This window comes from Herpailurus yagouaroundi, unplaced genomic scaffold (assembly GCF_014898765.1).
Source record: "Herpailurus yagouaroundi ecotype Mexico unplaced genomic scaffold, PumYag 139, whole genome shotgun sequence".
NCBI classification, from domain to species: domain Eukaryota; kingdom Metazoa; phylum Chordata; class Mammalia; order Carnivora; family Felidae; genus Herpailurus; species Herpailurus yagouaroundi.
In genome coordinates, this window is record NW_024412394.1 from 21,568,515 (window position 1) to 21,592,717 (window position 24,203).

The 24,203-nt window shown below is 35.1% G+C and overlaps 1 protein-coding gene across 1 annotated transcript in view; it reads right to left on the reverse strand.

The window, feature by feature from the left end:
* The window catches only part of BMP5 (bone morphogenetic protein 5), a 116,307-nt gene that overhangs the window by 44,844 nt on the left and 47,260 nt on the right, over positions 1 to 24,203 (reverse strand). Inside the window, exon 2 of the mRNA XM_040473801.1 lies at positions 11,981 to 12,173. Coding sequence (XP_040329735.1) covers positions 11,981 to 12,173 — 193 coding nt within the window. The remainder of the gene's footprint in view (positions 1 to 11,980; positions 12,174 to 24,203) is intronic.

The following is a 24,203-nucleotide window of genomic DNA, read 5'->3' on the forward strand; positions in this document are numbered from 1 at the left end:
TCACCTTGCAGCAGATGGCCTGGCAAGATGATGGAATGGCCTGTTTGAAGACTCAGTTGTGCCACCAGTTGTTCGTCAGTATCTTGTGCAAATGGACTAATATCCTCAGGAAGCTTTGTATGCTCTAAACCAGCAACCGATGTAAGACTATTTCTCTCATAGCCCTCTCTCCTGGCTCTAGAAATCAAGGGGTAGAAACAGGAGTGGCTCTTCTCCTCACTCTTCCTGATTCAGCTAGCGAAAATTTTGCTGCTTGGCACCAAAATGTTGGGCTCTGTTGGTCCAGAGCTCTTAGTTCCCAAGAGTGGAATGGTACCATTGGTAGCCTTAGCAGTGGTCCATTAAATTAGACATTGAGACAGCCTGGGGTCACTTTGGACTCCTCATGCCAGTGAATCAACAAGTTGAGAAAGGGCTGCTTTAGTCTGTGGGTTAATTGATCCTAAATGTCAAAAGGAAACCACGTTGATGCTACCACAGTGTGGAAAAGGAGAATATCCGAAATATATGATATTACCTCTTAGTATTCCCATGTCCAGTGATAAAGGTCAATGGAAAACTACAGCTGAATGCAGGCATTACCGCTAATAGCCCAGACACTTCAAGAATGAATGTTTTGTTTACTTCACTAGGCAAGGAACAATGACCAACAGTAGTGCTTAGGGAAAACAAAAAGGTAAAGATTACATAACAGAAGAAGGAAGTTATAAATACCTGTCTCAACCATGTGACCAGTTATAGAAGTGAAGGTTGTAATGGGTATGAGTATTACTTTCTTATTTTGATATTAATGTATTTGTACACATATTAACCAATTCTTTTTTTCCCTTCCCCCTCTGCCTACCATATAGTTTAGGTAGTTTTGATAGTAGCTAACCTTATATTTCATATTGAAGTGACAGGATATCAAAGGGGCAATATGACCCAGCTAGAAAAGGAATGAACAACATCCAAAGATGGATAAAAAAGCAGAGAATGATTTTACTCTTATATTTTTTGGAAAGTGTGGATGGTTATAAAATGTATGTTTGTGCCAATTCAACAAAGATGGACCGCTACGGCTTCATACTTTGTCAAATCAGCTCCACTGAAACCCAGACTTGCAGAACTCTCTTCCCTGTTTGGTTCTGTGTTACAGTGAGCCATATAAGAAGTTTGTGCAGGAGTAGAAGCAAAGCAGCAGCCAAGTTTAGGCTTGGAAGTTTGGTAGAGGGCCAGACTCTCTCCTCCTGCTCACATGCGTTGTCGCTGATCAGCTGGCTCACCTTGTTGTGGGGAACAGCTGGGCCTACAGCTCTTCGAGCTTCCTCTGGATCTCAGCAACATCAGTTTCTCCAAATCCTGACCCACAATTCCTCCTGCCAGATCACCCCCTTCACCTTCTGCACATCCTGAGCAAGAGGTATGTGGAGCTCACGGTGAAGTTCACCAGCTACCCCTGCAGGTCACCCACATCACTGAAGTTGGCATTTCTGAGAATTAGAATGGTTCCCCAATGTCTTTGGAGTTTGCGCTTATCCTCCCAGGTTTCAAGTTCTCCTCATTCTCTCCTACTCCACATCCATTTCCCTTACCAGTTGCCTGTATTATAGACTTCAGACTCATCACCAGATGCAGAAGCAACGGCCTCACCTAAACTCTTTAGCCAGGTCCCACGATTGCAGAAAGACAAATCACTGTAATAAGTCCCTTATTCCTTATCATTCATGTAGTTCTATTTCTCTTATCTGAGACTAACTGACACACTCCCTGGTACGCATTGAATGCATACGGTATGTTGAAGTCCTAATCCCTGGCACCCATAAATGTGATCTTATTTGAAAATAGTGTCTTTACAGTATAATCAAGTTGAGATGAGGTTCTTACGGTGGGGCTAGTCCAGTATGGCTGCTCTCCTTATAAAAAGAGAAGAGACATAGATAGACACACACAGAAGGAAGATGAAGATGAAAGCAGAGATGGGAATTATGCTGACAAAGCCAAGGAACTTTGGGGGCTACCAGAAGCTGGAAGAAGGAGGAAAGGATCCTCTCTTAGAGGTTTTAGAAGGAATATGGACCTACCAATACCTTGATTTTGGACTTCCAGCCTCCAGAACAGTTAGAGAACAAATTTCTGTTGCATTAAGCCATCCAAATTTTTTGGTTGTTTCTTACAAATACAGATATTTCATGTGTTAAATAGGAGGTTGTAGGCAGCATCAAAGAATGAAAATGTGTCTATAAGATTTGGTAACAAGGAGGCTGTTTGTAGATGATCAAGAGAGTGGAATTATGGGAATCAAATTGCAGGAGTTGAGGGGTGAATAAATATAAGAAAGTGAAGGAATTTAAAGGGAAGTTTTATATCAGTGAGTTTGGATAAAATGAGGAAAAGAGAAATAGCATGGAATTTGGGACAAAAGGAGCAAACAGAGTCAAGTAGAGGAATTTTTAGTTTAGCAAGAGAAGTTTTAGCAAGAGAAGTGAGGGTATTGATAGGACCCATTTAAATTCACATTTAGAAGACAAAACAACTCGTACTATTTTTAACACAAGAAGAAATATGCATATACAACACTGAAAATCTTCCAAAATAGGCATATGCTTGGTTACTTCTTTGTAACACTATCCTTGGTTTCGCATGTAAAACTTGTTTATAAAAGAAATCACTTCTTAGCAAAGGGAATTGGGTAAACTAACACGTATTGGATGAGTCCTTACATGGGACTCCCAATCATCTTTTGCTGAAATCTGTTTTATCAGGATACTGTATCACAGACTTATAGCAAATACTTTCTTATTACTTAAGCAGAAGGAGTAGAACTCATGGATACTATGATGAACCTCATTATTATAAGCCTTCCTTTATAAAGCAAGAATCATAGTTGTAGGTGGAGTTGTTATCTGCTTAATTTCAACAATGACTTGCTATACATAGGCTTTGTTTAGTACTAGAAAAATAATTATTCCCTTCAAGTTACCTTTCTGAGCTTGTTTTTTTCTTCTTTAAATAAAGATTAAAATATCTACCTCTATAAATATATTGTAGGTATGAAAAGATACACAAATAAAAAAATGCTACGCAAATGACTACCATTGCTATTTTCTTAGCAAAACACATTTATTGCATGTATGTATGTATATAATAAGTTGTGTGCATTATGCTTGATAGAATAATTAGGATAAGAAGTGATTTATGCAATTTTTACTGTGAAATTTCTTTAATAACCTACACTTACAAATTTGGGGTATAGGTATTAATTCATTTAAATTTAGTAAAATTTTTCGATGCATAATAATCCATACTGAACCTTTATATCTGAATCAATTAGAAGAAAAAAATTCAGTGGAACATTTATCAAAAGAAGTAAAATTATTTGTATAAACCATAACAAGAAATATTGAGGCAGAAACATTCCCCAGATTGTTATAGTTTCAATATCTATTTCTACATGTGTATATATGTGTGTATATATGTGTGTGTGTGTATATATATATATATATATATATATATATATATATATATATAAGAGAGACAGAGAAAAGAAATAGTTACCCAAGAGTATAACCATTCTATAATCTAACCAAGAAGCACTCAACCTGGTCAAGGAAAGCTTTCAGAAATTGTCTGGAAGAAACACAGATACATTTGGAAGAAAAGTTTCAGTACTTTACTTCCATAAGTCATGAACCTTACAGTCCACAGGACATCTCCAGTTTTTCCAAAATTTCTACTATTGTAAGTATTTCACCTCCTTCCTTCACCCTTTGCCTTTGGATAGCTTACCAAGTCCAACAAAAATGTAATGATGGCCACCCAAGGAGAAAGCATCATACATCTTCCTCTGGGTGTTTGACATACATACCATAACACCACTTAAGGAGCCCACTGTCCAGCTCTGGTATGGAATACATGAACAAGGGACAACAAATTAATAAATTATATTCTCTGGAGTTCATAATGTCAGAAGTTTCTCTCACAAGCAGCTGTAACTTAAAAGTGTTAGAATTTGTTAGCTGATTGATATTTTCAAGTGTTTTTTTCTACCAAAACAAATGTGAAATAGTAAAATGCTATGAATCTTACAGGGCACCAATTTTCAGAATATCTGATGCAATGCTGTATTTACATTTCAAAAGTACAGATGCAAACTGGTAAAATAGCAATATTAGATGAAATTGGATGACACACATGGCAAAAATGGGAAAAAAAGTTGAATTCCCACTATGAAAGTTCAGTTTTCTCTCTGCAGATTTTTTTTAATTGCCAAGATATTGTTAATGTTTAACAGGTTTCCTGGCATGACATCATCCCATATTTTTCCCCTGCAGAGAAATCCAAACATGTGCTACTGGATATATATATATACAGAGGCCCCATCATTCAACAAGATATAAGGAAGTAAGACGATCAGAAAGATAGTCCCACCACATTTAATTCCCCCTCATCAATGAGCCATGTGTCCAAAGCACCATGCACCCCAAACTCTAAGACCTCTAAAAACTCTTCCTTGCTATGATTCTCAGGACCCAAAATATGAAATTAGTCAAATAAAATTGACTTGACAGCACTTTATTCCTGTGTTTAAATTTATAACTTAAATCTATAAAAAGAGCAGGATTTCTTGGGGTGCCTGGGTGGCTCAGTCAAACATCCGACTTTGGCTCAGGTCATAATCTTGCATTCATGGGTTCAAGAACTGCATCGGGCTCTGTGCTGACAGCTCAGAGTCTGGAGCCTGCTTCAGATTCTGTGTCTCCCTCTTTCTCTTACTCTCCCCCGTTCACGCTCTGCTCTCACTCTCTCAAAAATAAAGAAATTTTAAAAATAAATACATAAATACATAAATACATTAATACATAAATAGAAGGACTTCTCAACCTCAGCATTATGGACATTTTGGATCAGATCATTCTTTATTGTGTGGAGGTGCTGTCCTGTCCATTGTAAAAGGTTTACCCTAGCATTTCCACCCACTAGATGCCAGGAGCACCCCATCTTTCCACCCTCACCAACTGTGACAGTCAAAAATGTCTCCAGAAATTGCTAAGTGTTTCCTGGGGGGGCTAAATCACCCAAGCTGAGAACCACTGAACTAGAACGCAAATCCCTGCACAGTGAAGAAATTTAAGCTATACTTGTGTACCTACGATCCTGTATACTTAGTAAAAGGTCATCAACCACCAAGTGTCCTCCTCTGCTATCCTGCTCTCAAGAGCCCATGAAATCTTCCCGAGTAGAAATTGTCAATGTACGTTCTGAAGTACCTCCACAGAAGAATCACAAATCTTAGAGTTGCAGGATCGGGAGATGATGTAAATATGAAGCTGACTGTGAACTGGAACGATGACAGCTTAACTAAATATATCCAAGTAGTGAAGGTGGCTAATGACATCGAGCAGGCTAGCTTCAGATGTTTTTGCAATGGAGTACAAAAATGTATATTCATAGCAGAACATTAGCAAAAGGTTGAATTATACATAATACATATATATACACACACACACACATATATAGGTATATAGATATGAATTTTTTCACATACATATAGGCATATATGTGTGTGTGTGTGTGTGTGTATACATGCGAAAAAATTAATTCAAGTAAAGCATTTAGTACAGTGCCAGACACATGGTGAGTGCCCATTAAATGGTGAAGTGCTGGCTGCTATTCTTAGTAGCAGTAACACTGGCCCTGATAGTTTTCTTTGTATTATTTAATTTATACATTTAAACATTTAAACATTTTAATGTTTAGGAATATTTCTTCTAGGACATGTCCCCCTCCCTGTTTCCCTGTCTCGCTCTCTCTCTCTCTCTCTCTCTCTCTCTCTCTCTCTCCCTCCTTCCCTCTCAATTGCTCTCTCCTTATAGAAAATTCCTACTCATCTCCAAAGGCCCAGCTCAAGGGTGCACCCCTCTCAGTGGATTCCCCTAAGATCCCTCACCTTCCCACATGAAGAATTAATTTCCCCTTCATTTGTGTTTCCACAACACTTAGTGCATACTTACATCATAGTGCTTAGCACATTGTATCATAGTTATTAAAGTCTGTGTGCGGCAGGCCCACCACAGCCCCTGGCCCTCGGGCTGTGGGCTTTTGGGATTTTATTTACTCGGCCTCCTGTCCCTTGTGCTAGCTACATGGTAGGAGCTCAGCAAAAGCATGCCGATCTCAGCTGAATTATCTGGAAAATTCAATCATGTGGAAACCTCATTTCCCAATAATGCCAGATATATGAGGTGTGACTGAAGAGCAATGCCTTCTATATAGAATTTGGGGCTGTCAGCCTTATATGAAAAGATTAAATCAGTGAAATGATGCAAAGTGTGTTAACTTTTTAACCAAGAAAAATAAAAATCTGGATAAATATCAGAACACTCTGTTAAATTGCACACATTTAAATACAAGTAGGAATAAATGGGGGAGGTGGGAGATGGTAGAACTAGAATATATCATTTTAAGACTTTTAAGTCTTGCTAAGATAAATAGCTGTGAAAGAGATGACATAATGGGGCATTAAAAATTTTTTGATTCATTAATGCTGTCAAAAAATTCACACACTAGATGGTTAATAGATCAGACAATGTCTTGAGTAGAAAACATATCTATAAAACATCAATCTGAATTACTTCAAGAATCCCCACCACAACACTCCTTGATAATACGTTAGGGAAAGTAAGCCTTATATATTTAACACAGTGCATTCAACAATGCATATACATATATGTATATACATATACATATACATATACACATATATGCATTGTTGAATGCACTGTATTAAATAACACAATCTGTACCAGCTTTTTAATTTTTTTGAGTTTAATTCAAAACACTAAGTAGGAGTGCCTGGATGGCTCAGTTGGAAGAGCACACAACTCTTGATCTTGGGGTCGTAAGTTTGAGTCCAACGTTGGATATAGAGACTACGTAAATAAATACACTTTTTGTAATTAATTTATTTATTTTGAGACAAAGAGAAAGCAGGGGAGGAGCAAAGAAAGAGAGAGAAGCAGCTCAGAGATGTCAGCACAGAGCCCAACAGACATGGGGCTTGATCTCACAAAAACATGATATCATGACCAGAGCCAAAATCAAGAGTCCCACGCTTAACCACCTGAGCCACCTAGGCACCTCTAAATAAATAAAACTGAAAAAAATATCTAGGTAAAACCCGTAAGCCTGAAGGTAGAAGCTTTAAGAGATGACCCCAGCTTTTAAATTGGCCAGAGGTACTGGTTTCTTTTCCTATGCCTATTTTGGTTCTTGATCTAGGAAATATATAAAACTGTAGATAATCAACACTAAACAAAATATAATAACATTTGAATTTCAAAAGTACTTTTTAAAATTGAAATTCTTTCTGTTTTAACTGTGATCACATGATTTGTAAATTATTTTTAATCTATTCTTCCTCACCTTCACAGAGTTAAAGTCAAAGCTCTCTGTTGCAGAAAAACTTTCCTTAGTATAGAGGAAAAAAATATATCTATTTCTTTATCTCTCTCCATATTCTGTATGGGGAAAATGCCTTCCATGGCTTAATTAAAAATAAGAGCTACTTATTGTTAAATGCTGGTGTTTTGTTTAGTTTCATTTTGATTTGGTTTTTGCCGGTCTCAAGCTGGAGAAGTTTGGGAAGGCTATTTTGTAGAGAAATGTGTAGCATAAAGTTGTTTCATTATTCTCTCTCCCTCTCAACTAGAATTATGTTTGTTTCTAATTATAAAAATAATGTTTGTTATAAAAAATTTCAAAAGTACACAAAAAGGTAAGAATTAAAATTTCAAACCCACAAGTCTGCAATAAACACTTGGTGCTTCCATCTGATCTGTTTTCCACATGAGTTTATTTTAAATTAGTATAATCATATATCATACTTTTAGTCAACTAATGTTATAATCTGAGAACCTTCCAGTGTTATCCAATATTTTTAAAACCTAATTTCTACTGGCTATATAAAGTATAGTATCTCTGTTTTTCAGAAAACAAAGTGTAACTTCTTACCTCCTGTTTAACACTCAACTGAAATATTCTCAATTTATGCAATTGCCAACACTAATGCTGTAATAAACACTTATATGTGAATCTGTGTCCAATTTGTCTACATCTCTGATATTCCTGTAAAATAAATTCATAAATAAGTAATCTCCCATCTCCACCACTCTTCAGCAGTATTTTAAATAAGAGCTTTATTTATTTACCATTTGCTTTCGGAGACAGCTTCATTGGTGTTGCTAGCAAGTTGGGTGGTATTCATTTCATTATTAAACTTAAAAGCATACTAATTCCTTTTATATGAATCAAAGATCAGGTGATTTTTTCATGAAGTAAAGGCACCTGGCATCATATGACTTACTTGATCTTTACATAAAAATAGGTGTCAGTAAATGGTAGCTATTATTATCATAATAACCACCTACTTTTGGTTAACCTATGTATGCCATCCTCTAAACCTAGTAAACTAGGTGCTCCTACTGAACTATATGAGTATATATTGACCAATGTATTTATAAAGTATCAGCTATGGTCTTTGTACTGTGATAAGCACTAGTTCTTCCCAAATCATCTCAAATACTTTTATTGTTCTGAAATACTTATTATTACTTTTATTCTTTTCATATTTGTAAACGGAGACCCTAAGATATACAGCAATTTCCCCATAGGGAAATTCCAAACTCCATGCTGTTATTGCTATACATGACTACTTTCTGTGCTGGCTGAAATCCTACACGGACACCTGAAATATTCGAAGAATTACATGTACTGTTTGTATATCATCCGTCCCTTAAATCTATTTCTTCGGAACAAAAAGAAGAGTGCAAAACGTGACTCCTGGATGTATAGACAAGAACCTAGGACTGCATCTTCTTACACTGTAGATTAATGAACACCAAGTAATGGGTGAATGCCAATTTCAAAGAAAAAGAAAGCACTATTCCAGAGATTCTCTCACCTGATCAATAGAATATAAAATTGAAATGTAGGGTATACGTGTGGGAGTTTGTATATTTTGGATATTGAAAAAGACAAGTGGCAAAAATAAAACCCACAGAAAATAATAAGTATAGCATAAACTTACAGGATGATTTAGCAACAATATGTGATAGTAGATTTCAAGTGTGTGAACTTGATAGAATGAATATGGAATTGAATTTACTGAATTGAATTTTAATAAATGCTATTCAGTAAGTTGGATACCAATCTATTCAATCTATGCCATCCTAGAGTTCAGAATATCAAATACAAATATTTGAGAATATCAAATACAAATACAAATATTTGAGAATTGATCAATATATACATGTATTTTAGAAATCACTTTTCAAAGATGTAGGGAAAATATCAAGGACATTAGGAAATCCTGTGTCTTAGATTTAAATACATGTTAAAAGAAGTAAAGACTTAGCCAACTTATACCCAAGAGTACTGAAAAAGCATACAAATGTAGCTATAGAAACATTGAGAGTAATATTTTTTAAATCATGTATAATTAGATAACAAACTTTCAAGATAAACAAATGTCCCATATTTAAAGAAATAGAAATTCTCAAAATTGTGAAGTCTGATAAAGTAAGCATCAACACCCATAAATATTCCCAGATGTGTTATTCATAAAAATCAGCATGGGTTCATCAGAAATGAATGTATAAACTATTATCGATAGTCTTTTCTATTAGTCTTTTCTTTTCATCATGTGTATTATGTCTTAAATTATACAGTTCACATACTTAGAGGTGAAAGAAAGCTAAATGGATGGCTGGTTCAATGGATAACATTCAAAAATATCCTGAGCAGACAGAACAATAGACCTGATTAAAGGTTAGGACATCAAATTGTGATCATTGTAAAAGTCTGTATTTAGATTCACATAATAAGTATATTCTAGAGGTAGAGATCTGGCATACCAGTGGTTCCTGTAAAAACCACTTGGGTGGTTATGAAATAAGCAACTACAAATTCTGTGTGCATAACTATTGTGAATGACAAAAAAATAGAGACAATTCAAGCATTTTGAGATATGTTAATGGAGTATTATCCCAATCATGGACAATAGTAATTTGAAAACTAATTCATATCAAGCAAATTAAGTGCCGAGGATTAAAAAAAAGAAACTACTTAAGACACTATCCTTTCTTTAAGGAGCTCACAATCCAAATGTGGAAACAAACATAGAAAAACAGAATTATAAATAAAATATTTGTTAGTTACAGAAATATAATTAAATAATACATGGAGTATTATTTCAAATTCTCATCACTTAATTTTAAGGTACCATCATTATTTAGTACTAAAAAAATAATGTAGTATGCCAGGCTCTGTCTCTAACAACAACAACAAAAAACTTAGTATACTCGTTTTTTTTTTAATTTTTAAAAAATATTTTAATGTTTATTTATGTTTGAGAGAGAGAGACAGAGTGTAAGCAGGGGAGCGGCAGAGAGAGAGGAGACACAGAATCCGAAGCAGCTCCAGGCTCCAAGCTGTCAGCACAGAGCCCAACTCAGGGCTCAAACTCACGAACCACGAGATCATGACCTGAGCTGAAGTCAGACACTTAACCGACTGAGCCACCCAGGCGCCCCTTAGTATACTCATTTTATAAATGAAACCACTGAATTGAAATTTAAATAAACAACCGAAAACTCACCCACAGACAAATAGCTAGTAAGTGTTAGAGTTAAGAAAGGAATACAAATCTTTCTGCCATGGAATTCCTGCTCTCAAAATAAGATCAGCACTTAATCAAAGTATGTCCTGCTGAACCAGGGTTTCATGGGCATTAAGTATTATGCACCCAAAGGAAAAGATTCCATAATGAGATAATTTTGAAGAAGACTAGGTTTCCTTACTTATAAAGCCTTTCTAAGACTTTAATATATGATGTGCATTGTGAATCTAGAGAAAGGTCTAGCAGGTAGGATTTTCAAATGCATTTAACCTCAGAAGCTTTTTATTCTTTTTTCTTCGTTGAGTATTGTGAGGGACCAATGTCCCATTGAACATCCATTGGGACCTCTGGCACTCTCCAAAACCAAGAAAAATCTAAATGTCAGGGTCTAGAAATTTTCAAGGAGAGGGAGGAGCCTTGGAGGGGACAAGATAGCTGTCTTTAAATATCTCATCAAAGAAAGACATACTATTTCACCAGAGGGATGATCTAGATCTGATAAATGGAACCAGATTTCACCTTAACATTTCACTGTTGCACTCTATGCTAACTTGGATGTAAATTTGAAGAAATAAAAAAATAAAATAAATAAATAAATAAATAATCAATGAGAGTTTGAAAAAACTACATATGAGAGCTGTCCAACAAAGGTGGCTAATCACCCATGAAGGTTTTACCCAAGAGATTTCTTCAGTGGATGAAAGGTCAGACAACTCTGCTAAGCTTTCTTTTCAACTCTTCTATTTGATGGTTCATTTGCAGTAATTATCAACTGAAGTTTTCATATATTTTGTATTTCAGACTACCTGTCCATTTTTTGCAACATTTTGAATTAACCATTTTGTAGACAGAAGAAATACAGGTTAATGGGCAGAATGTTGCAAATATAGTGCCTTGCATCAAAATACACATAACAACACACATATAATTTACATCCATGCCAGTGAGAAATAAAGGGTCTCTTCTCCAACTTAAAAAAAAAAAAGAAAACAGCAAGTGATTTAAATCATTTCAATTATAAATTTTGTGTGTGCTGACTAAAACGAAAGTTTTCTCATTTACAAAAGGAGACAAGGGGACTGGAAAGCAAACATGGGGGAAGCACGGGACCATCCAGTGCACAGATTGGTGTTAGGAGGAAGGAGAAGGTGGGGAACGTGGAAGGCACTCTTCGGATCCATTACTCTTACTTTCAATGTGTCTACACCTGGCTTTGAATGTCATTACACCCAAAGAAAACATAACATGATAGATCACATGATTATCAATGGACTTAACTACAATTCATTTGCTAGGATAGTAAGTTAGACATAGAGTTGTTACCTATTAGTGTATTCCTTGATGATCTGATATATGCTAATCTTAATGGTTTCATTTTCAAATCGACTATGACTCTGGTCCTTGTATATCCGGAATTCAGCTGCTGTCACTGCTTCCCCATGAGGAATTTGAGTCAGATCAAACCTGAATTCTTTGTAATGCCTTCGCTGGTGAGAAAAATCCTTGTCTCTTTCAACTGGAAAAGAAAAAAAAAAAGGGAAGGAAAAAAGTTAATCCTTTATAAAATATGGAAATTAATGGTAAATTCTCCTGCTTTGAAGATGAAAACAAGCAAGTAGGATATTATAAAACTGGGAAAACACTGGAACCGCAGGCTCATACATGTTTCCAGTTGAAGGAAATTCCACAAACCAACAACCTTTATTTCAAAAGCAATATAACCTCTGTGGTTTCATACAAATTCTTGGATCCTAACTAGAAAGGGTATCCAAAAATGTTTTTAAAAGCGAAGGTTGAGGGGCGCCTGGGTGGCGCAGTCGGTTAAGCGTCCGACTTCAGCCAGGTCACGATCTCGCGGTCCGTGAGTTCGAGCCCCGCGTCGGGCTCTGGGCTGATGGCTCCGAGCCTGGAGCCTGTTTCCGATTCTGTGTCTCCCTCTCTCTCTGCCCCTCGCCCGTTCATGCTCTGTCTCTCTCCATCCCAAAAATAAATAAACGTTGAAAAAAATTTTTTTTTAAAAAAATAAAAGCGAAGGTTGTAAAATGATTACTACTATTTTATCAGGTACCAGAACACAGAGGGGTTCATACAGGAGTTAGAGATATGCAATAGAAACCCCCAGGGTTCCAGGTGAAGTCAGTGATGAGATTTAGCACAGCTGAGGGAGGAAAATAGCAAGGAGGACTGAGAAATTGCAGGAGCATAAGAACTATGTTTATGACATTGCAAAGGTCAAGTAAATAAAGTAAATTCATGTTCACGAGAGGGATTATTTCTAAAATGCCTTCCCCAGAATTTTTTACTCTCCTTTCAGCAAATGAAATGTCCTTCTTTTGTTTAAAAAAAAAAAAACACTTTTATTACTTCTTATACATTGTTTGGTATAACCTCCTTATCCATGGGGCAGCATAAAGGCTTCCAAAGACTTCTGTCTGTTCTTACCCAAAATAGAGAGGAAAACATATTTTCCCCCTTCAGCAACCTTCCCACCAAGTGAAGTCCGAGAACTTTTCCTCTTGGGAACATTATGGAATGCTGAAGAATTCGGGTAGTAAGTGTGAGGCATGTTATTGTATAACCTGGCTTTGTAAAATAGTATATTATTTGATACTATATCCACTGAACACCAAAAACCATCGTAAGAAATTACCTATGCAAAGGACTCATTTTTAGTAATGCACTATCGTGTGGTGGAGTTATGTTTCTCAGTATTGGTAGCTTGCTCAAAATCTCTCTGTTATCTAAGATAATATATAGGTCAGGATCACAAAAATTACACTGCAAAGCACTGGGCACAAGGTGCCTCACAATTACAGCCTACAATAATACTTCTACATATTTCCAGTGATGTGTTCTATTGCTAAAATTTTGTTACAAGAAGATAAAAAATGGGTAAGTTGCGTAAATGAACTCCTAAGTTTCAAAAATTGCAGGAAGATAGGAAAATATCTTTAGGTGCATCATTGAAATCATGTCAACACTGCTGTAATTATGTGAAACTTGGGGGTCCTAAACAAGAGGAAGGATTAATATTAAGGAAAAGATAAGAGGGTCACGACCAACCAGGAATGAGGGTGGAGGCCATGGCTGCTAGAACTCTGAGTTCCAGGACCAGATAGGTTCCATGTCTAGAGGAAGCTCATGACAAAGGAATGCATGATTCCTGGCCTTCATCCTTCGAAACAATCTTCAGTTTATTTTCCCCAGGAGTAGGAGGCCATTTAGGAGGGCAGGGAGCTCATCTTCACCTCCACCTCCCATGCCTAAGCCAGCAAAGAAAAATATAATCTACACCTGGCCCCGGGAAGCTTGACAAGAACAGTGTTCTGGCAGTCGGGCACATACTGACACCATCTCAGCATGTTTTGTTTTGTTTTGTTTTGTTTTGTTTTGTTTTGTTTTGTTTTGTTTTTTTAAGTATCACTATCTTGGTCCTAAGAGAGGTCTGCTCCCAGGAAGATCAGTAATCAGCTTCTCACTAAATAAGGAAGACAATCCCATTTTTAGGATGCTATTTTGGTCCATAATTTAAACTTCTCCGTCTAACCTTCTGCTGGCAATAGCTTAGACTGGTATGAACATATCTCCCTCTGTACTGTTTGTCCATCCTCCTGACTCAGGTACGTGAGAGGGAATGCGTAAGGGTAGAAAATGTCTACAAACTGGATGTCTAATAACTGAAAGTGCCTTAAAACTTGCCATATTAAAACTTGCCGATTGGGTGCCTGGGTGGCTCAGCCCATTAACCAGCCAACTTTGGCTCAGGTCATGATCTCATGGTTCGTGAGTTTGAGACCCGCGTTGGGCTCTCTGCTGACAGCTCTGAGCCTGGAGCCTGCTTCGGATTCTGTGTGTCCTTCTCTCTCTGCTCCTACCCTGCTTGCTTTCTGTCTCTCTCTCTCTCTCTCTCAAAAATAAACAATAAAATTAAAAAAAAAACTCGCCACAACTTTTGTTTACAAAGAACTAAATTTAATTCACTGCAAACTTATTCTTTTCTGATCCTCATTATATTTGGGCACTGTTCTAAGCATTTCATTCATATTAACATATTCTACTTTGTAACAACCAATGAGGTATGTTCTCTGATTATCTCTACTTTGAAGGTAAAAAAAAAAAAAAAAAAACTGAGGAGGCAGAGAGAATAAAGACCAAAGAATATGAATTCAAGTAGTTGAGGCCACCAAGCTATGTTCTTATGCAGCTTCTGCTTGTAGATTATTACCGTGTCCTAATTTATTAAGTATTTATGCTTTACTAGAGATCTGAAATCTCATATTCACAAGTCCAAAATCCAAAAAGCTCTGAAAACTGAATGTTTAACTTCAAGTTAGTTTGGCAGGAGAACTGGAAATTCGCTGATTTGAGGCAATTTAAAGTCTCTATTTATCCCACTTTCTATAAATATTTACTGCTTTGCTACAGCAATGTTCATGTGTTTGACTAGGTTGCACTGTTCCAGACTCTGCTTGAGGACTTCCATATTTTATGATGTATAAACCAACCAGCCATTCAAAAACGTATTTTTCTATTCTTAAAGTCAATATTTAAAATTCTAAATAACAATCATCATGCAATTTTTCATTAACAACCATTTTTTTTCTTTGAAATTTAGACCAAAGAAATTATAGTCCTAAAAATAAGGCCTGAGACACAGGTTAGCATCCAATCTAAAGCACACACCTGCATAATGCAGGTAAGTATTGAATTCATATTATGTAAAGTCATCTACTGTTTGGGAATCCCCTGTGAGATGTTAGTATAATAAAGTGGAAAGCTAGAATTTCAGCTGTTATTATAAAATTTCAGTTTTCTAATCCAGGCTATTTAACCTAACTCCTTAAGGAGGCAAATTTTCAAAGAGTTTAATAAAATTTTATATTAAATATACCACACAAAATAAAGTTGCAGTGCAGATTTGTCCCAATGACTCAAATTCCTATATCCTATTGCTTTGAATTATAATTGCACTAGTAAATTCCGTGGGACATGTTGGAGTGAATAATGGAATAAAACTTATATTTATATAGCTTTGCACTCCTAATGATGCTCACAAATATTCACAAGGTAAGCTCAGTTACCTCAAAGAGCAATCCTAGGGAGGTGTGAAATATTAATATCCCTAATTTAAGAATAAGAAATTGGGTGATGACAGCTAGGCGGTAACAGATGTCTGTCTTCTAAAGCTCATTATAAATCTTTGTTCAATGTCCATACCACCTACATAATGACATCCTACAGTTCTGTACTTAGAGACTAGTTCATAGCTAGTATATTTACACAATGTTTTTCAGCAATCAAGGATTTGATCAACAATAGTTAATTAGCATCTAACACAAAGAATGCTTGATCCAAAGAAATCTTTCAATAAATACTAAATGAAAGACTATATGAATGGATCAAAATCTGGCTCTGTTTACTAAGTATCATCCTGCTGCATTACCCGATGACAAAAGACATGATAATTTCTTTAACTCTCATTTGTTTGGCACATATTTGTCTAATCCTTACAACCTTACTTATGTCTGTAAGTTTCTATAACTTGCCCAAGAGCCCACAATATATAATTGGGAGAGAATAGATTTCATTCCACAGCCAAGATTTCAATTCCTCATCCCTCAACAACACAACACTGTATTTATTTGTTATTTTCTGGATGTGGTTTTGTTTGTTTTATCTCATTATTACTCAGCAAAGTTGATCTTTCAATGCTTTCATTCTTCTCTGTGATGCTTCTACTTAAGAGGATGCCATACTTTCTGGAATCTGCTCATTATTCTAGAACTCGGTGCCTCCAATATTTATCTGGGTAAATACTGTATTATATTCACTTATTTAATATTGATTCCATTTCTTATCTGAGGAGTTTTTACGACTCAACAAGTGATTGTATTCATAGCTTGAATTAATATTATATAACATCTATATTAATATGCAAGCTCATTCTTTTACTACAACCTTATTTTAAAATAATTGTAACTCACGAGCTGGATCCCTCCATTCTCCAACTTTTTCTCCACCAGACCTACCAGCAGAATAACTTTCTCAAACAGGTTGAAAAAGAACATACAGCCACGTTTTATATCCCTTAAGTGTAAGCTTTTTGTAAGAGATATCCTTGCCTTGTTCATATCTGATGATTTGAGTAAAAATTAAGCATTATTTCACCATATATTACATGTGCTACAACCCACTGCCGTTATAAATGTCTTGGAAAGCTTAAAAGCAAGTAAACAAGAAAAAAAAATCAGAAAAATACATACATCTTTTGTTTTTTATGCATATTGTGTTAAATATTTGGTCCTTTCAATCTGCATTTTAATTTGTATATTATATCAACTAAATACCATGAGTTTCCTTAATCACCTTTATTATCATTTCTAATAAAATCTGTATTACCAGATTAAAAGATGTAAGACTCCATAAAATCATAATTACATTCCTCTTTGGTAGTAGAAAAGACTCTCTTAATTACTAGACAAACAGAAAACAAATGGAAAAACAAAAAGGAAGGCAAGAGGGTTAGCTCATCGAAAGAAGACCCAGATTTGTCAAAGGGGATAGAATGACACATGTTAAAACATACTGAGGTCAGGAGGTTGACCCTTTTCTCTAGTGAAGACCATTCCTTTTTCTCTTACCATAGATACCATTTCTCTCATGTGAAGTGAAAAAGAGAGTTTGGGAATAAACTTAAGTAGATTTAAAACACACCTCCTGTATCAATCAATTCACCTATGGGAATTGCATTTAAAAAGAGAACACAATGACCTGCCCAGACTGCTATGTTCATATCTGCTTATATATCTAACAAGGTTCATAGGCTGTATTTTCAGCCATATGTACATTACACTAATGCCACACTCTCTTTACGATACATGCTTGTTTTGAAGATTGTTAGGTGTAAGCCGATGAATATCACCATAAAAGTGAAATAAGGCCATCAATATTGGACTGTTTATTTTTTTTATTTTTTATTTTTATTTAAGGATGGTTGCCAACAGTTCTGTCTACAAAAATTAAAGAGTTGCTGTACTGCATATATATATGTTATAACATAATATATATAATATTATATGTTATATAATTATACATTATATATTATATATATTATATAATATGTTATGTACTATACATATATGTTATATATGTAATGCATATATATGTTATAACATATATAACATATAACATATATATTTGCAAAATCAGAGAAAATAAACCATCAATAAGTCAGCAAAATTTAGAACGTTTATCACACAAAATACAATCATAATGATGGTGAATAATCGCTTTCAGGAAGCAGGTTTTTGAATATTGCAAACATTTCCATTTATGTGAACTACCAAGAGCAACTGAAAGCTCACCAACCCTGAGAGAACCAAAGAATTAATTTATTATTACCATTTGGTTTTAAAAAGTGGCAACATCAAAGCACACAAAAGGTAGAATATGAATCCAAAGAGTCACATTCTATAATTAATGGGCTGACAGTAAAAAGAAACAGACTGCCTTATATAAGCACCAAACTACATTCTCAATGCTCTAAATTGCTAACGTTTTGCAAAGATTAAGCTTCTTGTGTTTAAAGACAGCCACTGAAACCTTTTATTGCTAAGACACAACTGAACAGAAGTTAATGACTGATTGCAGTCTTTCTTTTTTCCAAACAGACACCTCTCTGAATGTCTTTGTCACTACTAGAAATTGTATAGAAATGTCCCGATTAAAGATTTTATGTCTACAACATCTGGAGAATATAATTAATTAACAGAGGATTGAAGTTTTATCTATTCTGTGATGTATCTGCAGTCTTAAGGAGATGCATTCATGGGCAACCAGCCTTAATCTCCCACACAAGGGCTATAACTTGGAAGACACAAATAGAATCAGTAGCTGCAAGGCAAAGATAGCATTCTCCCAGGAGCCTAGCCAGCTGTTGAAAGAGTACAGATCATTGTTTGCTGCTGAGTGCAAAAAATCATTAAGAGATTACTCATAGAATTATTACTTATCTGTGCTGCATTTTAAAGTTAAAGGGGGAAAAAAAAACAAAGATAACATGTGACTACCAAGATATATCACTTCACAAGACATCCTTCACTGACTAGTCCATTGAGAAACATAAACTTGTCCTATAAAGGCCTATTCATTGATCAGTGAGTGCACATGTACATGTTCCTTTAAATGGATAACCATTCCGGAGCGTATGGTAAACTCCAGATTCCAGAAACCCTAAGAGCCTCTTGACACCCCAGTCATGTTTGACCTGAAGGAGAGAAAACTGTCCCCCTGAATGTGCTGTTTCAAAGAACAGTTTCAATGGACTTTCAAGTGTTCTGTAGTTAAAATACTCTTACTTGTACTCATAAATGCTTCATAAATACAGTTTTCTAAAGAAGGAAAAGAAAGGTGAGATGGTTAAATATTTTAAATATCTTAATGAAATGCCTAAACAAATTGATTCCTGAATCAATTTCAAATACATGTGATTTTGAAATTTACAAAATTTAATTAATAACCCAATAGGTAAATATTATTTTGCTTTACAAAATATAAATGACTTAGGAACACAAAGAATTCAATCTTGTATGAAGACAGCATTAGGACACAATGAAGATGGTACCATGCTCTACTTGGCTGCAGATTGGATGAGCCCAGCATTCAGCCCTCGGTGGTTATTAGAATGCTATAATGATAACCCTTTACATATCAAGCATTGGCATGAAAATGGATATATTTAATAAAAGTAAATAAACAATAACAATTAAGTAATTTCTGATTTCATAAAAGCAATATATATATATCAAATTTTTGGTCCATCTCCTTTATTGGATGCAGTCCATCTCCTGGCTGTCAGATGGCTTCTTTTCTTTCTCATCTTCCACACATACTCATTTTGATTATCCTAAAACTAGCTACCGTGCTACTTCTTCATTTATTCAATCCCAAAATATTTATTGAATAACTATTCTAGGTCAAGCCCTAAAAGCTACGGAGATATAAGAAGAAAAGAGATATGTGCCCATGATAAGGAAGACAGACACGGAAAAGTGCAATTGTGATACAATTGTGTTGAGGCTTCCAGGGATAAGTGTAATATAAGGCAGAATAATGAAGGAAGGAACAACACATTGTATAGGAGGCTTCAGGAGATGATTTTGAGCTTGGTCTTAAAGAAGTTTTGCCAGATAAAGGATTCATATAGATGGAAAGAGATTTGGGAGCTTATAGCCAAAGAATGAACAATAAATAGTTCGTTGTCATTGCACAATATGGAATCTGAGCATAAGCAGTGCAATACGAGGAGTGGTAAGAATTTACTGGGAACAGATCAGTTTTTCACTTTTCCCATTCTCATCGATGCATTCTGTATTCTAATAACCAAAGACAGGAAATTATTTTTTTGTAACCAATATCACAGGCAAGTGTATAGTTGACACTTTTGAAAGAAAGTTGGATGAATTAATGATTCCTCAATAACTTGATAGTTTTCCTCACTTTTTCCTCTAACTAAAATGCATTCCCTACTTTCAGAGCTCCAAATCCTACGTCTGCTTAAAATCTCCATTTCCAGTGCCACAAATACTACTTTGAAATGTTCTGTCCAAGTTAATTTTTCCTGCTGGAGACATTTTCAGTACCTGTGCACTTTTTCTGTACCTCCCTTTTGATAATGGGCATGACAGAATGCCATACTTAAGAGTGCTGGATTTGAAGTAAAAAAAAAAAAAAAAAAACTTGAATTCCATTTAATTTACCTAACTTACTAAAGAGTGTGGTATTAGGAAAGTTATTCAACATCGCAATGCCTTTATTTATCCATCTTTAAAATGGAGGTCCATAATAAAAGGCAGTGTGTTGGAAAGGTTAAATGATATTTGAGAGAGTCTTCGTGTAGGTGTCTGCAACACAGCAAGTTCTCAGAAAGTGGTAGCTATCATATTAGTAGCTTTCCACTTGCATTGTAATTATTACATCACCATGTAAGTACCCCAGGGGTGAGATACTTTAGAGAACTATCCATATTTTCTTTTTGTTTTGTTTGTTATCTTCCTATTCCTGCACAAACCCCCAAACATGACTTTTTTCTATAGCAAATGGTCAATAAAAGTTTAATGATAGAAAATTGCTACCTGTCCTAAAACACAACCATTTTGATCATCAGAATGTCAGTATGTTTCCCTGGAATATAGGTATATTCATAAATGGAATAAATATTATTGGCTTTTTAATTTGTTCAGTAGTGTTAAAAAAAACTTCAGGCTAGAGCTAGATTTTTATAAGGGTGGATGGATAGAAAATAATTGTGTTTACTTGATACCTTGTTTAGATATTTCACATCTATGAGGTAGAGAACACAGCTGCACATAATTTGATGTTCACATATTGCCCATTAGTCTAATCAAATTTGCTGGTTCTGACGCATCTCCTCTTTAAGGGAGTCTGACAGTCACTTAGTTCTTTTTATCCCTGAGGATCAACAATGCATCCTAAACACAGAAAATATTTTCTTATGGTTTTTATTATAAGCTTTTTATACCAGAAATTATTAATGGGAACTTAAAACAAATGTTCATCTTTTGTGGGTTAGATATTAATATTAAATTTCAAAAATTAGTTGATAGTTAAAACAGAAGATAATACCTGATTAATTCACTTATTGTAATGAAAAATGATTATTTAATAACAAGTGAATATATTTAGTATATTAGTAACAGATTTCAATCACACTGTGTACAAATATTTGAGAAAAGTTTGTGTTTGCCTGTAAGAAGTCAACATAAAAGCCCAGCTGTCTGATAATCACCTTTTGGTAAATATTTAGTTCACATGTTTTCTTTACTAGAAAAATCTGTGGGTTTTATAGATTGCCTGGCAGCTAGAGGTCAACCATTCTAATCTCACCAGATTTCACTGAATGACCTTGCAAATTCTTCTGTTCCATCAGTAAAATAAAACAGTCCATTTTTAACCACCTGAAGGTGATAGAGGTTACAGTAAGTGCATATACAGCAAAGAACCTTCCTTTACGTCTTGAATACAATGAAATGATAGTTTATCTAGCGTGAATACTTGTGGTTATCTGACAAAAACAGGTCAAAGGTTTTGTGAGTTTTCTTCTGAAATTGTTCGGTGCCTTCTCTAATGACTGATAATTGAAAACAGAGATGGGAACTATACAATGTGGTGGGTGACAGATAAGCAGTAGATTAATGCCAATACTTGGTTAGGAGACACTAAAAGGTCAGGAGTCACAGGAATTAGCTATTGTGCTACTGTGACAAGACAGACATCAAAAGTCTATTACCCCTTCAACAGCCCTTCCCCAAGCCTGAAATCTATTCTCATTTCCTTTGATTGTAATTAAGAGATAATTTTTATGTCATTATATATACAATGTCAAACTGAAGCCACTCGCCCTAAGTGTACCAATAGTTAGAGTTTCAATATGTTTATTTACATAATGGATATCTTTTTCATAGCATACTTTTAATGTATTCAGTGCTTATTTTGGAGAATTTTAGAAACATTTTATCCAGCAAAAAATAATTATATTTAATGGGAAGAAAGAAAAGCTTGAATAAATTTGTTTGGAATTTCTCTGTGGAGGAAAAATGAAGGTTAAAACAGAGTTTGCATAGCGTGAAAGATATGAGAATTTTTTGTAGCTGAACATATAAATGTCTTTCTCAAATTAAGTACTTTAAATTCTAAATTGGTATGATACCTTTAATAGGGTTCACTCAAGTTCAATCTGTGGTTTGGTATGTCATTTTGAAGCAAAAGCAAACTATAAATTGTTTCCGCCAATAGGGTTTCATCAGTGAAATTTGGTGCATTCAAAGAGGTCACGGAGAAATGTGGTTGTATTTAATGACATATAAAGTTATTAGAGACATAATTACCTGGTTTTATACATTTTTAAGAAGGATAGAATGATGTATAAAAATACATCACATATATGCTCTATAATTAATATAATGGTAACTGATCTATTAGGCGAGGACCACAAGTGGCCATTGGTGCCCACGTTTATTTCCTACGAAGTGTTTATTTGCTGTCTGTTTCCCTGACTAGATTTTAAGCTTGACAACAGCAACACTTTAGCTTGGCTCATTTTTGTATACTCACCTCCTAACTCAATCTCTGGTACACAGTGGGTATTCAACATACATGTGGAATGAACGAATACAGGAATATGCATCAGGTTCTGGTTCCTTTTTTTTTTTTTTTTTTTTTTTTGTTGTTGTTGTTGTTGTTGTTGTTGTTGCTGTTGGTTGGTTGGTTCGTTGTTTCAGGAGGGAGAATATACAGGTCCTGTTAATCCAACTTAGCCAAAAGCAAAACCCCTCAGCCACTTATTCTTAAATGAGCCCTGCCCATATTACAAAATAGTATTGTTCCTAATGATATATTCCTTTTTTCCTTTCTTCTCTGAAAGGAATTCAAATAAATAATGATAACTTAGAATCTTAATGTCATATATTTATTTTCAGTTTCCACTAGCTACTTTAAAACTTAAAAATATATTATAGACTAGTAGAATCTCTATGATCCTTAAATAGTATATTACTTTTGGCGAAGGAGAGGAAGATCATAGAAAAATTAAATAGCATTGCTCTTATTTTATGGTTATTAATAAAATTGTATTTAAAATAATTAGAAGAATGAATCGTGTCATAGAAGGTAATATTTATGCAGTTTTTGATATAACGGTGAGTTATATGAATCTATACATTGTATTAAAAGATGTTTTCTATAATTGGAGACCTACTTCAGAACATGTGTTAGATCTAATAAAAGATGCAACAGGTGCCAAAATCAATAAAGAAATCATACGATCTTCCCACATTTATTGAATGAGACCACACTGTAATTAGAGTCAAGGGATCCTTAGCGGTCTCAGATCACAGAGTATTCATATGAAGAATCTCATATTTTGCCTGATCTGGTTTCACACTCCTGGGCTTTTCCTTTGTATTGGGATTTCAGGTCAACCACAAAACTCAGAGCAAAATTCATCACTGAGCAGTATGTGGTTTTGAGTTCAAACCATACAAATCCTGCAAGTTTCTTAAGATGCACACCTGGAATAAACAATAAGTCTTCTGAGATCCAAGTCAGACTATCTCATTTTAGATTCAAATTTAACAACTTCCTGAGTCTCCAATCCAATTGTATGTTAATTATCAGATGGCCTATTTTCTAATATTTTTGTTGCTAAAACGTTGACATGTTCTTCATATTACTTAATAATCCATCAAACTAACCCATATGCACTGTTACATAAAGGACCAAATTCAGCAACAGGAAAAGCTAAAGGCCAACCTTATTTATACCACATATTAAATGTGGCTCAGTGTGTTAAGAGTCTGACTCTTTATTTAGGCTCAGGGCGTAATTTCACAATCCTGAGATCAAGCCCTGCGTCAGGCTCTGCTCGGAGCATGGAGCCTGCTTAAGATTGCCTCTCTCCCTTTCCCTTTGCCTCTCTCTCTCTCTCTCTCTCTCTCAAAAAAGAAAAAAAAACACATATTACTAAAAA